The sequence below is a fragment of the Bombus fervidus genome, chromosome 7 (genome assembly GCF_041682495.2).
Source record: "Bombus fervidus isolate BK054 chromosome 7, iyBomFerv1, whole genome shotgun sequence".
NCBI classification, from domain to species: Eukaryota; Metazoa; Arthropoda; class Insecta; order Hymenoptera; family Apidae; genus Bombus; species Bombus fervidus.
In genome coordinates, this window is record NC_091523.1 from 13,320,645 (window position 1) to 13,335,364 (window position 14,720).

General features: G+C 40.2%; 1 protein-coding gene across 6 annotated transcripts in view; it reads left to right on the forward strand.

Moving 5' to 3' along the window:
- The window catches only part of Mdr49 (Multi drug resistance 49), a 73,597-nt gene that overhangs the window by 45,204 nt on the left and 13,673 nt on the right, over window positions 1-14,720 (forward strand). For 4 of the 6 annotated variants that reach the window (XM_072007965.1, XM_072007964.1, XM_072007966.1 and 1 more), the window contains 8 exons: window positions 2,222-2,355; window positions 5,431-5,500; window positions 5,957-6,041; window positions 6,707-6,900; window positions 7,196-7,444; window positions 9,902-10,315; window positions 11,456-11,879; window positions 13,452-13,655. In XM_072007965.1, coding sequence (XP_071864066.1) covers window positions 2,244-2,355; window positions 5,431-5,500; window positions 5,957-6,041; window positions 6,707-6,900; window positions 7,196-7,444; window positions 9,902-10,315; window positions 11,456-11,879; window positions 13,452-13,655 — 1,752 coding nt within the window. In that variant the 5' untranslated portion in view covers window positions 2,222-2,243. The remainder of the gene's footprint in view (window positions 1-2,221; window positions 2,356-5,430; window positions 5,501-5,956; window positions 6,042-6,706; window positions 6,901-7,195; window positions 7,445-9,901; window positions 10,316-11,455; window positions 11,880-13,451; window positions 13,656-14,720) is intronic. The other 2 variants (XM_072007969.1, XM_072007970.1) reach the window with 1 other exon arrangement.

The window sequence follows — 14,720 nt, forward strand, 5'->3', positions numbered from 1 at the left end:
ATCATCGAGCGTATTCGTTCCATACGTGGTTAAAACTTTCAAAATTTCGAACATGGAAAGTTTGATATTTTTGTTCTTACATTTTCGTCTTTCTCTGACTCTCGTTCTCCCATTCGAAAATTATTTCCTGTTACAAATGGAAAATTCTCGATTCTTCTCGATTTTAGAAATTGAAACACGTTGGACCATGATGTTCTCATATATTTAAATTTAAGAATTTTAATAGGGAGAAAGAGAAATGGCACGCAAAAGCTTCGGTTGAAACTTGAGGGGATACGTACGGCAGAGCTGTCTGGTCTCTTGTGCAGTCGACTCTACGGTGTAGCGACGTAGTAATATACCACGAGCAAGAAATGATAGCCACCTCGAGCGCTGAATTATCGTTTTAGTTCGCGCCATAGCCTGTTGAGCAGCCGGAGATTTAGAAAGATCTCGGTCATTGCAAGAACAGGGAACAGAACTTTCCTTCTACCATCTATTAACTGTCACCGTTTATTCTTTAAGGAATGCATTCAGTTAAACGAAATTAAACAGTAAATAATTTACTCACGCACACAAACTATTAGATTATAACATAAATTCGTCCTACTTTCATTATTCGTTTTTATTATCTTTCGCTCGATTAATAATATTCCTTTGATAAATGCAATAATTAATAATTCACACGCACTATCGAAGAATTTGGAATCGTTACATGTATCATGGAATCAGGGATTTGAAAAAAAAAGAAACGAGTGAGTTTAGAATTCTATTATCTTGGAAAATCCTCTTCTTAAAAATTGATCAAACTAAACAAAATTATTACCTACGTTAATCTCGAATAAATAATACAATCGTGAAAGATAATTAAAAAAAAAAAAAAGCAAAGATCCAAAGTATAGGGCAACCAGCCTATATCCGACCAGCGAATGATCGCTGAATCATCGGACGAATGTTTTCGTCATTGTCAACGCGTAATCGAAATGTGACTAGGCCCACCCTTCAAACTTAATCATAGGGCCTATCGGTCAATCGATTAATTAACACGGATTAGCGGAGTTTCTAGTCATCGCTTAGATTGGATATCCTGTATAGTAAACGTATGATACAGTGGATAATGACCGAGGTAAATAGAGTTTGTTGTCCCTGGATTATCGTCGCTAATTGCAGTTTGCGCAAAGCTCTGGGTCCCTGCTCCCGCGTTCGACGAAACAGACGGTTATAACGGATCGAACGGCGACAATGGATCGGCCGACGCAAATATTGACCGCAACAAATATAGGCCGGGCCGACAATCAAAACGTCAGCTCGGCTTAATTTATCGCGATCCTGCAAGGCTGCCCCGCCGCGGCCTGCGTTTTTCCAACCTGATGCCATGTCGATTGTACCGCGTTTATTGAAAGCTCAAGGGCTCGACGTGTGGCCCGTTGGTTGCGCGTGACGTTTCCAAACTCCAAACGCCACTTCCCAACCAACATACCGGAACAACGCCGATGCGTACCGTGGTGTAAGAGGCGTGAGAAACTGACGCGAATTTTGTCAACACTATACCTCGAGCGGTTGTTGACAGGGTTCGATTAGTTGTACCGAACGTTTGGCTTCGTTTGAACTTCCATTTTATTTGGATTTTTGAGGAAATGGGCGATTTTGATAATTAAGGTTATTAATTAGGGTTATTATTTCTGATCCAACAGAGATTTTTATTCTCAAAGTGTTTCTTATTATTAGAGTTACAATGTTTGGTGAAATAAGGGATTACAGAATTTTTGTCTTTGCAGTTATTGAAAATATACCGTTAAGATTGATTTCTATTGGGTCAGATTTATATACCTACATCCATTCATTTTTGTATATCACCATTTTTATCATAATCATATAGGTAAAAAGAAGCTAATCGCGCATATTTGTATCGAAATTGAAAAATTTTCAGACAGTAGAATCGGTCTGGTTTATATATTAGGTTGTCCGAAAAGTTTCTTTCGTTTTATGAGGAAATAATAGACGCACAACGTTTTATATTGTTTTGTCGAATTACGTTCGATCCGTTTTATTCTGTCGAGATAAACACCGCGACATTTCACGTTTGTACGAAGATGCACTGTTGTAAAAAGCACGTTTGCGAAGGAAAAACACTTTTCGGACAACCTAATATTAATTAAAATGTCGAGTGGAACGAAATGTCTATGATTGTAAAGTTATTTGTAGAAGGTTTTAAAATCGTCGTATCTCTTTTTAATTGCAGAGTTGTTAATTAAGAATGCGCGATGACACGGCGAATTTGTCAGTGGACAGCAAATCCGCGCGAGAAGGCGCAGGGTATGGAAATGGAACCCCAAAAAACAAACTCTCACCGCCAGGAAAAAATATTCTTGAAGTGTAAGTACCATAACAATTCCATGTTCATACGTTGTTTCATCTTTGACTATATTAAGTACGTAAGATTCCGTTTGCTTCTTAAATTTTCCCCTTCGCGACAAGTAGTCCAAAAAGTAAAGTAACCGCTGCCAAGACGAAACTTGGCCGCGCGAAAAATTAATTTACACAAGCTGGTCGCTTTATCGACAACGCGGTGACTGAACATTTCGAAGAACTTCGTTTCTGTACAATAGCTCAGAGAAATAGGGAAGGGGATAAATGGCGAGCTTATCCGTTACTGATCGATGGTTATAATGTTCATGATCGATGAGATGAAAAATTGCGATGTTTTTTTCCTTTCTTTAAGATCGACCGCTCGTTGTCTGCGTTCCGTTGTCCAGACACTCGATCATTCTTGATCGATCGCTAACCAATAATCATTCGAGATTTCGCGAATCGATAATGTTGCTTCGCCGTGATAATTAGAATGCGGATTTTTATGCACATTTATGCGAAATTTAAAAGTGTAGAGTTATACAAAATGCGTATACGCTGTATCCGCTTGTTACAACTTTTAATAAAGAAAACGAATGAATTATTAAGACGAACAATTGGAAAAGTAGAAACTTGCATAAAAATCCATCCGATCTATAGCAGCGATATTTTGTAAAAATCAGAGCTTCGATCCCTGATGCTGGCTTATTAAACCTTCTTTTTATGGTTGGAATAGAAACGAGAATAGTTTGAGGAAAATTTAAACAGCGTTTACGCTGGATCCGTCGTGCTTCTTCCGCGAGTTTTCGCAAAATTTGCATTTATTCGTGGCCGGAAGATATTGGCGAGAAAGTTGAGAGATTGATCGATTCGAGTGGCGACAGATGACGGAAACTACTGACACGAAGGAGGCGCGTACAAATTTTTCTTGGATAGATAGTTTCGCGAATTTTCGTGCCCGCAATAATTCAAGAAAACTCGTCGTGTAGAAAATAATCGTTCATATTGAGGGATGGATCGAAACGAAACGTGATTAATGCTCCTTAGAAACGTACACGCCGATAAATCACCGCAAGTGAAAACTGGAAAAAATATATTATGTACAATTCATCATATAAAACCAATACTGATTTTTCTCGAGCATTAAATTCTCACCATAAGCGACTATAGTGTGTTGTATAAGATTTTATTTCTGTTCATTCGGTTAGTGCGATACAGCCGTTCATAGGAATATAGTCTTTTAATTATTTCGATTGGCATAGTTTCGCCGTTTGTCACGAAATTTGCCACGTTCTTACAAGACGTAATAATCCTGCATAATAATCCGATAATAATCGTTAAGTTCATTCTGTTTGGAACTTCGTTTACAGCATCGAAATTAATTGTCAGCCTGTGAAATACAATTACACCATCTCATCGAATTAACGTAGGGATCGAAGGGAAAAGTTTGCTCGTTCAACTCCCGAAATCGGACTTGTCGAGCGCGATTCGTTCACCGGGGGGTAAATTCATCTATGCATCGTACTGTTACGATGGTAGCTGGCAGTCTCGTGTTCCTTGTATAAAATACCCATCGTAGATTCGTCGCAGGAGTTTCGAACAGCAATTACTCCGCTAATGGAGCCCCTACGGGAAGATCCAGACTTCGTCGAAGCCCGACACTTGCCGGGGTCGTCGCGACGGAAACCGGAAACTTCGCTTTTCCTTTCACACGCCGACGACGATCCTTCACGTCCTGGCTGTCTACGTTGATCCGCCAACCAACGATTTACATAGTGTTCCCAGCAGATTTATGATCTCGTATAATACAGTGTGCCATTTAACTCGTTTATTAAGATGCTAAATAATGGGAATCGATTCCCGAACAACGATGTTACTAAATCTTCGTACAATCGTGATAAGCTTGGATACCTTGACTTGTTTCATAGCAATGGGATCAAGTCTCATTCAACTGGAATTCAACATTAATTCAAGTCAATCCTAATATAAAAGTTTCTCTTTGCTATATTTCATTTTCTGATATAATATAAATTATTGGCTCTGTGAAGCCCAGAGCGAGTAGTTCAAGATATCATAAGTATCAGAACGTTTCCTGGTTTCGTGCGAAACGTAATAGTTAATTCAAATTGTCAAGGAAATTAGACGACGATAATTTCGCATTCATGCGAGATAACGACGCAGAAATTTGTAAAAACCATTTGTTAGAGTTAGAAGAGGAACACGATGATGAACGATCGAGAAGAAGAGTTATTATCGTAGGGTAACATTTGCGAGAGGATAAAGATTCTTGGACAATTTAGCGGGGCCATTTCCTCTGAAGTCGTTGGATCGTTTGTCAGGCTGTTTCAGGCGAAAGAGAGAAACTGTTGGTTTCTTCGTCGCGGAAGTTCCATTTGTATTTTAGACGTTAGTGCGCTGTTTTATAAAACACATTGAGTCGTTTCCCAGAGGAAATGATCCTGCTGGTCGATGAACGCGAAGCGTTTTAGCATTTTTGCCACTCGATTTCTTTCATTCATTTTGAAGGAGCAGGAACGCGTGCCGATCGTTATCGGTGTTTGTCGAGGAGCAACGCGCTTTGAATTAACTGAACGATCGCTTATGTCACTGGTTTCACGACCGTAGTTCGCCACACGTTTTAACTACACGTTTCTGCAATAATTCAGCCAACTAGGTTTACGAGCGTCGAGTCGATCTTAAGTAGGAACAGGGTCTCGAAATCTGCAACTTCTCGCAGAAAAAGAAAAAGAATCAGGAAATTCGAAACTCTCCGAATCGGGATAAATAACAATTTGTATAAACAACCTATGAAATTATTGCGATGATACGAGTTTATTTGCAATTAACCGATAGTAAATTCGATTGAGAAATATCTAAGGAAGATAATTAAGAAAATGTTAAATGATTTTTCATCGATAATAATGCGTTTATCAGTGAAAACATTCGCAGAAGTGCAATCGTCGACGCGATATCGGATTCGAAGTCCGGTTTCGCGATCGGATAAACAGGAGACGAACGTATATTTAAGTCTTCCCTGCTGATGCATATGAAAATATTGCTGTAGGATGTTCAGTGTACGGAACCTTGTATATTTCATTTCAGACACGCTCCAAGATGCGAAGAAGGATAAAGAGGAAACTCAGTATATGCTACAAGAGAATGGCGATCCAATGTACGAATAAGATTTTTACAGATGAATGAGATTTTGTTAAATAATTAGAAAGAGAAATATAGGAGGAGTAAATATGGGAGTCAAAATGATTGTAGGAACTTATGGAATTAATTAGGAGATATCCTGGTCGCCCTAGACACTGCAAGAATCGTATAAATTTATTCACGATGATTTCTTAATTGTAGCAAGTATATCCTGTAAGAGTATTTCCGGATTGGAAATTAAACAATCGGAACTTTGCATTTCTATGGCAGAAGAAAGAAACGTAACCGGTTTTTAAGCTTCTTTTCTCTCGGGAAAATCGTTTTTCCCTTGCATCCGGAAGTACTCTTCCATAACCGATTATTTTCTCGTGCTGCTACAAAGAGTAGAAGAATGGATAACGGGCAGCACATCGACGAACAATTGTATCTAAAAGTGTTCTTATTAAAAGTCAATATTACTTTGTGTCCACAGTGAATTCGTGCCACCTCAAACGAAGGAGGAGGAGAAGCCGGTTGCGCCGGAACAATCCTTGCCACCAGTGCCTTATTTCAAACTCGTAAGTATCGTGGGTGAAAAGAGAAAAAGAAGCAACGAATTAAAATACAAAGAAAGCAGAAAACGTCACCGACATTTGTTCAAACATTCTACATACATTCTGTTACAGTTGAAATATCACCGTGTTAGTTTGGAATCAAACGACGAAATCGATCTTGTAGCGGCCGAACGGTTTGGCTATCGAGTCCCTTTGTCTTTGACAAACTTAACGAGCGCGATTCTGTCGATCGATCGGGCTTGTTTTTGTTTAGAACTAGTCAGATCTCCGTCCATTAATCACCGTTAGGCCAGCATTAATTTTCCCCGGGGTTAAATCTGCCGGAAAGGCAGAAGTTGCCAGCACTAAATCACTGGAGAATATGTTTCTGAAATTTTCGACTAGTTCGGCGACAAATTGCTCCGTCGACGCCACCGGAATCTCGCGAATTCCCGGCGAACCCATCATTCGGAAAATTAACATAACGTCGATGCTCGCGCGCAATTAATTAAAATACGTCCGTTGCCATGGCTGTTGCCCACCGGTGCTTCCCCTGTGCTACCCGTTTTTCTCTCACTTTCCCTCGGTTCTCTCTGCTTCGCCAAAACTTTGAATTCCAGTTTAATCGCGGCGTACGCGAAAGCTTTGACGAAACCCAGTAACGAGAACCGCTCTGTGTCTGTTCACAGTTTCGATTTGCAACATGCGGGGAGTTGATGCTGATTTTTGGTGGCCTGATCATGGGAACTTTGACAGGCCTGTGCATCCCCATTTCGACGATTCAGTATGGTGAATTCACCACATTGCTGGTGGATCGTAATACGGAGAATCAATCGAGTACACCGACGCTTATATTGAAGTGGTTCGGAGGAGGAAAGGTCTTGTAAGTCTTGGCGTACTCAGACACGCCTACACTACCTGAATTGCATATTTTTAGCACGAAACCGAGACGCGAGACTCGCCTCTGACGCGTTACGTTAACGAGAAAATAGATCGCTCGAGGGGAATATAGTCTAGTTTATTCTGTCTAGTTTACTTTGGTACATCGCTACGAAGTTCCGTAATTTTCCACGTCGATACTGTTCCACGGAACGATACTTCGAATCGAGAATCTAGAAGAACGGTTTCCTTTCGATGAATAATACAACGTATTTATGAGATAAATATTATGATTGCAGGGGACCCAATGAAACATACGAAGCGAGGATGAGCGCGCTGTACGACGACTCGGTTGCGTTTGGTGTATCCTCCGCGGCGCTATCCACGTTCCAATTTTTCTTTGCCGTGTTCACGGTCGATTTATTAAATATCGCGGCTTCTAGACAAATCGCTCGAGTACGTAAGATGTTCCTTCGCGCTGTTCTTAGACAAGATATGACATGGTACGATACCAACACGTCGACCAACTTCGCCAGTAGAATTACCGAGTAAGTATACTTCGCTGTTAATCGATAACTCGTTAAAAGGAGGCAATTAGATTTTACACGAAAGATTTCAGATCGAACCTTGAAATATATTTAACAGCCAGACTTTCGTTTCCATAAAAATTTACTTTAAAATAATGGTTTCGTTAAAATCTAAACTTAAATCACAGCTAATTAATATTTAAACTGTGAATTCAAATCAATTCTATTTTATTCGAAAATTCTACTTTTTTTCGTTCCGTATGGAAACTGTCCGAACGATAGACATATAGACATATTTTCTTACGTCGATCCGGCTTCGAAGTGAACATTGCGGTTTCGATTGCTCTCAGTTCCGCGGATATAAACGCAGCGCGGATCATGTATAACGGAGAAGCGAGAAGCAAAGTTTAGGGAACGAGATCTCTGCTCATCAACAGGTGGCCGCTCGTGAGAATCGAAATCCTTACCCGATACAAAGTCCATCTCTGTTTGCGGTTGCGTTTCAGACCGCGTAATTATCGAAAAGTCAAGGATGGATTCATAACGGGCCAATTAAAGCGTCGCCACTAGAGCATTTCCTTGTGCAATCTGTTTATTTCGGGACGAGAATGTTCGCTGCAATAGTATATCCGTGGCGCAAGTCGCATAATTGCACAGACACGCGTGCAATTTCGATGAAAGAAATTCGACGTTGCACGGTGGCTAAATTTTTCTTCTTGTCGCCAGGTAGTGTTTCCGGTTTGTAGCAGACGATTGAAACACAGAGTGAATCACGCTATCTTACACTGTTACAGAGACAATAAATCTCGTTGCATCGTAAATATAGCATCTTGATACGCGTATATATCGATGTAGTTACAAGACCCATTGGCATTAAAAACGATTTGGCTCATAGTCCGCATTTATTACGTAAACTCGACTTAACACCTGTCTTAAATGGCAATCATCGAATGGCAAGGATTTCTGTATTTTCTTTGTGATTTTCGAGTGAAACGATCCACCAGATTTTACGTACAGTAACTGACGAAAGTATTCGAATATTTATTGGAGCCTTTCGTGAATATATGTACAAAACGTTCTGAAATTTCATTCACGGTAATGAGAATCGATCAGTATATAGTGGCACAGTTTCATATCTGACAAAAAATAATAATGCTGTGTACATTTTCACATAGGTTTCCAGCTTTATCGATATTACCATGTCACGTTACAATGCTGATGAAATTCCAAAATGTTTTATATAACACGTATCAATAAAATAAAAATTGTCTATCATACGCGTTCAAATACTTTCGCAATCCATTGTATCATCGTAAATCATTTCGTATACATTCGTCGTAGTTGCGTCAACTTGTTCTCGTTCGTTTCTTCCTATCATCGTTAGGAATAAAAGTCATATTTTGTAAAGATGTTTCTCGTGTCGCAACTTCTCGCTACATATTGCCGTTATCAGCTTGAAAACGTTATTTCATATTGTGTGACTGTAAGACGGAATTATAATAAAGTTCGTATAATTTGAGACAATATTGATTTTAGTTGAACGTGATTACACGACATTCTCGAGTATGTGTTATTGTACCGTAAATGCTGTGTAATCACCCGGAAATGTCTTAACGTGGCGCCGCAACATTTTCACGAATATTCTAGAACCTGAAGCAGGATGAACAGCGTTAAATATAAACGCCACGAACACAGTTACACTTCTCCTTGACATTTATACATACGGTTTGAGGAATCATTTCTTTATATCGTGCTAAAACGTATACACCGTTAGGTTTTATTTTTAGTTTGCTTTCCGATCGCTATTTGACAGCCTGTTTTCTTTAATCGTATTAGAGGAGATAATGGAACTGCGGATAATATGGTCGCGCGATACAAACGAAAAGATAAATTGAATATTCGTTGGAACTGAGCTTTTGCAAGGTGACCTTTGCTTTGTCGAAGATAAGGCAAACTCTAATTAATTCATTCTGAATGGTTGCCCGCGGTTCCGTGTTATTTTCGTCAGGTACTTTGGATAGAACAGACACCAAACTATACGAACGTATCTAATTACGGTGGTGGTCACCTTGTACAACGACGAGAAGCCTGGCAAACGTGCCGACGAAGAAAGAATTTTCCACAAATCTATTCACGACTCGAATACTTAATCGGGTGAAAATTCATCCGAGAGAAATTTAAATTGAAGATCATATGTCAGAGTCCAGTTTTATTTTTATTGTGTAGCGTTTCGTTAATTAAATTTTGCAGCAATTGCGCCGGCAATCAAAATGTTCACGGTTGTTGGGTAACCCGGTACCCGAATACCAAATTGTCCACACAAAATTTAATAAACGTGTGCTTTGAACGAAACCTACTTTTCGTTATAATTGATAATTCACTTCTTGGTACAAGATATTACCAGATATTAATATCAAGCAGTGGTACGTACCATTTATGGATTAACGAATGTAGCCAAAAGTTGCCATGACGTTGCAGAGACTTGGACAAGATGAAGGAAGGCATAGGAGAAAAGCTGGGCGTGTTCACGTACCTCATGGTCTCCTTCATCTCCTCCATCATCATATCGTTCGTATACGGCTGGAAATTAACGCTGGTGGTGCTAAGTTGCGCACCAATCATCGTCATAGCCACTGCCGTAGTAGCGAAAGTTCAGAGCTCCTTAACAGCTCAGGAGTTGAACGCTTATGGCCAAGCCGGTAGAGTGGCCGAGGAAGTATTAGGCGCCATCAGGACCGTGATCGCCTTCAATGGAGAGGAAAAGGAAGTGGAGAGATACGCTGAGAAACTAGTACCAGCCGAGAGAACCGGAATAAGACGTGGAATGTGGTCCGGCGTTGGTGGTGGCGTGATGTGGTTCATCATATACATCAGCTACGCAATCGCGTTTTGGTATGTCTATATTAAGATTGTGTGAAAATATTTGTACGCTTTTTAGGATATGTGTTTGCGTACTGTAGCATAGATGAAAGAAATATGAGTATTTTCAGAATAAACGCTTCTGACGCGGGTAAACAGGCACGAGAAGGGTAGAAACGGGTCAGCCATGTAATTTCCGCATTGTGTCAGAGGTGTTTCAAGTAAAAGTTGTTTGCTTTAAAAGGGAAGCATCGGACAGGAGTGTTCCTTTGTTTGCCATGGAAAGTGGCTGTCTTGGCTACTCTAATTCGATATAAAACGATCTTCCCTTGGAACTCTTCCTTTTTCTGTTGTTTTCTCTTTTCGAAAATGGACGAATTACGTACAGCGTAGGGAAGAAGTTTGTGCGTAATGATGGCTAGGGGAAGGAATACAGGTTTGATTATAATAAATCAAATTTTCTCTCGCACGATCGTAAGTCGAGGCACACGAATTTCTATTACTGTTATATCTTAAATCGAATCATATAGGATCGCGCGATGGAAAAGGGAAGTGTTCCGAGGAAACATCCGAAGAACGAACCTGCGTGTGATATATTCGTCAAAAAGTTAGGTCGTCGAAAGACACACTCGCAGAGTAACCGTAGCTGAAGAGTGAGAGATGCGAATATCAAAGTAATCGGATAGGAATAGATTAAGAATTTTAAGCCGTTTACATAGGACTAAACATGTGGTATACATACGATCAGATGGTACACTGATCCCATCTGAGTCGATGCAAACCGTAACTAGATAATAACGCTGGTACAAGTTTACGTATATTGCAACCAGCACTGTGAACCTCGTAGTCGCTGCATGTATCGTAACATGTTTCGGTGTATGTAAACAGCTTCAACCATTAACATAACACAAACACTGTAGCAACGCGATCTATTCTGTCATCGTGTCGAGATGCATTGCCAAAGTTAAACAATGGGAACTTTGAGAGTAGCGAAATTAGATACTTTTCGTTTCTGTGCCACCTCATCAATGTGGTCATCCTTCTATCTTTGTACACTGTGTGATCTTTCATTGTCAAAAGGAAGAAGACATCTCGAACGATCGCAATAAATCACGACAAGTTCTCGAGGTGAAAATTAGAACGCATGTTAAATTGACGATTATCGTTCGCTAGGTACGGAGTTCAACTGATCCTGGAGGACAGGCCAAAGGATGTGAAGGAGTATACACCAGCGGTGTTGGTGATCGTGTTCTTCGGTGTGCTAGCTGGCGCTCAGAACATGGGTCTGACGTCGCCGCATCTCGAAGCGTTCGCGGTGGCGCGCGGTTCAGCCGCGGCGATTTTCCAGGTGCTTGATCGCGTGCCAACGATCGATAGCTTGAGCAAAGACGGCCAGAAGCTTCCATCCGTCAATGGCGAGATCGAGTTCAAGAACGTACACTTCCAGTATCCCGCTAGAAAGGACGTGAAGGTGTTGCAAGGTTTGAATCTGAAGATCAATCGGGGCGAGACCGTGGCACTCGTCGGCGGGTCCGGCTGTGGCAAGTCTACTTGTCTCCAGCTCATTCAACGTCTCTACGATCCTCATAAGGGACAGGCAAGTAAAAAGAAAAGTTTGTGTTTGCGCGAGAAGCAAAACGAAGGTAGAGAATCGCTGGATCAAACAACGGTTTAGATCGTACGATTAGATCGTTCGCATTTCTCTCTTCATTTTAGTATGAGTTCAACCTTTCTATTGTTTAAAAGACGCTTAAATTTAAGGAATATACAATTGATACGCGTAATTCGTATGTTTCAATTCTGTGTTAAAGATTTCCTTCAAACATTCCATTTGCGTGTGTTGAAACGGGAGCGATATTGAAGAAGCGTAGCGTCAGTGAAAATTGGAGAACTGCGTAACGTGCTTATTATACAACTGATCAAAAAAAAAAAAAAAGGAAAAGAAAAGAAAGAAGAAAAGAACTAAAGAATAAAAAAATTGCATATTAAATTTTTATAATTGCGATTAAAAAATTATATCACGGAGCTGCTGAGATAGGAACCGTTGCGCTGGCGCCTCCTGTTAATGATATCTCGTATCAGATTTCCCCTTGTTAATTTAGAAAACTGTAACGAGCTGGTACTTTCACTGTCGCGTTAATTAAATAATAATAATAATAATAATAATAATTCGTATTTTTATTATTCGTATTAATCCGTATAATTTAGTTTCTCAGAGTAATTTTATCTCCACGGTCGGTGGTCATGAATCCTCCATCCCACGAGAATCGTAGACTCGTCTCCTCAATTTGTTTGTTTACCGAGGGAAAGGGAGTAATTTATTAAAATGTAGAAACTGGCGATATTTTTATGCAGACGTTGCGCAACGAGCACGGCTAAGCGACGAGTTCTCTGATTAACCCGATGAAGTTTTTCTTTCGGTCAAAGTCGCAATGGTGATTGTCGAGAGCTCGATGTACGCGTCATTACGGTTTTCGCGTATATCGTTCAGAAGAGCATCATCGTTCGTTCTTGCTAGAATTATTGTTCAAAACGATGCAACTTTTCCTATGCCAATAAGACGATCGAAATTTTTATCTCGGATGAAGATTTCACGAGATGTTGGGAATAAAATACAGAAACATTCTCGTTTCGTAGCATCGAATTCCAACTCGATTAAATTCCACGGTATCCAGGCAAGCGTGACTCGCGAGGGTGAATTTGTTAAGTGCGTTCCGAGTTAACAATATCCCGACCGTGAATATATTCCATTATTACATCTGTATTCGCGAACGCGGCGATGGGAATTTTAGGGAACAAGTTTGAAGCGTTTCTCGCGGCGGCTGAGTTCTCTCAGTAGTAAAATTTTCTCGTGTTTCTGCATCCGTCGCAGTTTCTCCTGCCAAAAATATTACGCCGTATATTTGGCATAATGTTTTCGAGCTGGCTCTTGAACTCCTTTTCCCTTCCACTTACATTTCCCATGGCATTGTTGCGCCGTAACCGATAAAAGGAGCTTTCGCCTAAAATTCGCCCATCCGAGGAAAACGGCCGACAACGACGTTGAACGATCGCCCTTATCTTTCTCTTCGCATCGCATCGTCTTGGTTCTGTTCCTCCTGGACCTCTATTGGTCAATGTCAAAGACAATTCTCACAACGATCACGCGTCGATCTCTCTGTTCGAACAGGTTTTACTGGACGGCGTGGACGTGGCGAAGTTGAACGTTCAATGGCTCCGTTCGCACATAGGCGTGGTTGGCCAGGAACCGGTGCTCTTTGACACAACGATACGGGAGAATATCCGGTACGGAAATGACAGCATTACCGAGGAGGAGATGATCAAAGCCGCGAAGGAAGCGAACGCTCACGACTTCATCAGTAAACTGCCCGAGGTGAGTGGCTTCGTACCTATTCTTCCATTTCGTTGCCGTTTTCTCTGGCCCAACGGAATTTCAGCTTCCCTTCTCGTGGTTCGTGATAGACGGAGCACCGATTGATTCGGTCACTTTTCAACAACCAGTCGCTCGAACCTCTAGGCGTGCGGAGTTACGTTCACATAGTATAGACCTATGTCGAAAGATTTCCTTGCTCTTGGTATGTGGTACTCTTTCCCTGCCGATGGATCTCTAGAATCCAGGCACAAAGAGTCGTCTAATTAAAATCATGTCCAGGAACCGTGAATTCGCTTGGAATTTTAATCTCGTCCTTGCGTATCCTCTCGTTCATCTCTTTTATCTCGTTGATCATCGCAGTCGTGATGATTCTAATCACGGAGATAAGGAAGGGCACGTTTTCTTAATGGCCATTGCGGTCGAATTTTCCATTTTTTAAATTTCAATATCTTATCAGTGTCTCTACAGTCTGATTTAGAATACTGAATATTTCTGAAAGTTTTATAAAGATTTACGCAAATTACTAAACTGTGATAAGAAGACTGTCTGTTCTAATCTTTTTTTATTCGCAATGGAACAATTTATCGAGCAAATTTTGAACAACGCGAAACACACTGACGTAAATCCAAAAATGTCGTAAATCCAAGTGCGCGTTGCGTTTCATCATCATCCCCATATATGCTATGTTGATCTTAAGAATATCAAATCGTAGCATTTGAAACGTTCGATTTCTAAACCTTTTCAACTTTCTTTCTCATAGATCTAAACTGCGAATTTTTCCTTTCACGTAGAATTTAGATTTTGTAATTTTATTACTCACAAGCTATCCTTCATTTGTTACATTAGGTTGTCCGAAAAGTTTCTTTCGTTTTATAAGGAAATAATAGACGCACAATGTTTTCTGTTTTATATTAATTTATTGAATTATGCATGAACATAATAATGGAAATATAACGAAATGGATCATACCCAATTCAATAAAATAATATAAAACAGAAATTGTTGTACATCTATTATCATCTTATGAAACGAAAGAAACTTTTCGGACAACTTAATATTACAAGT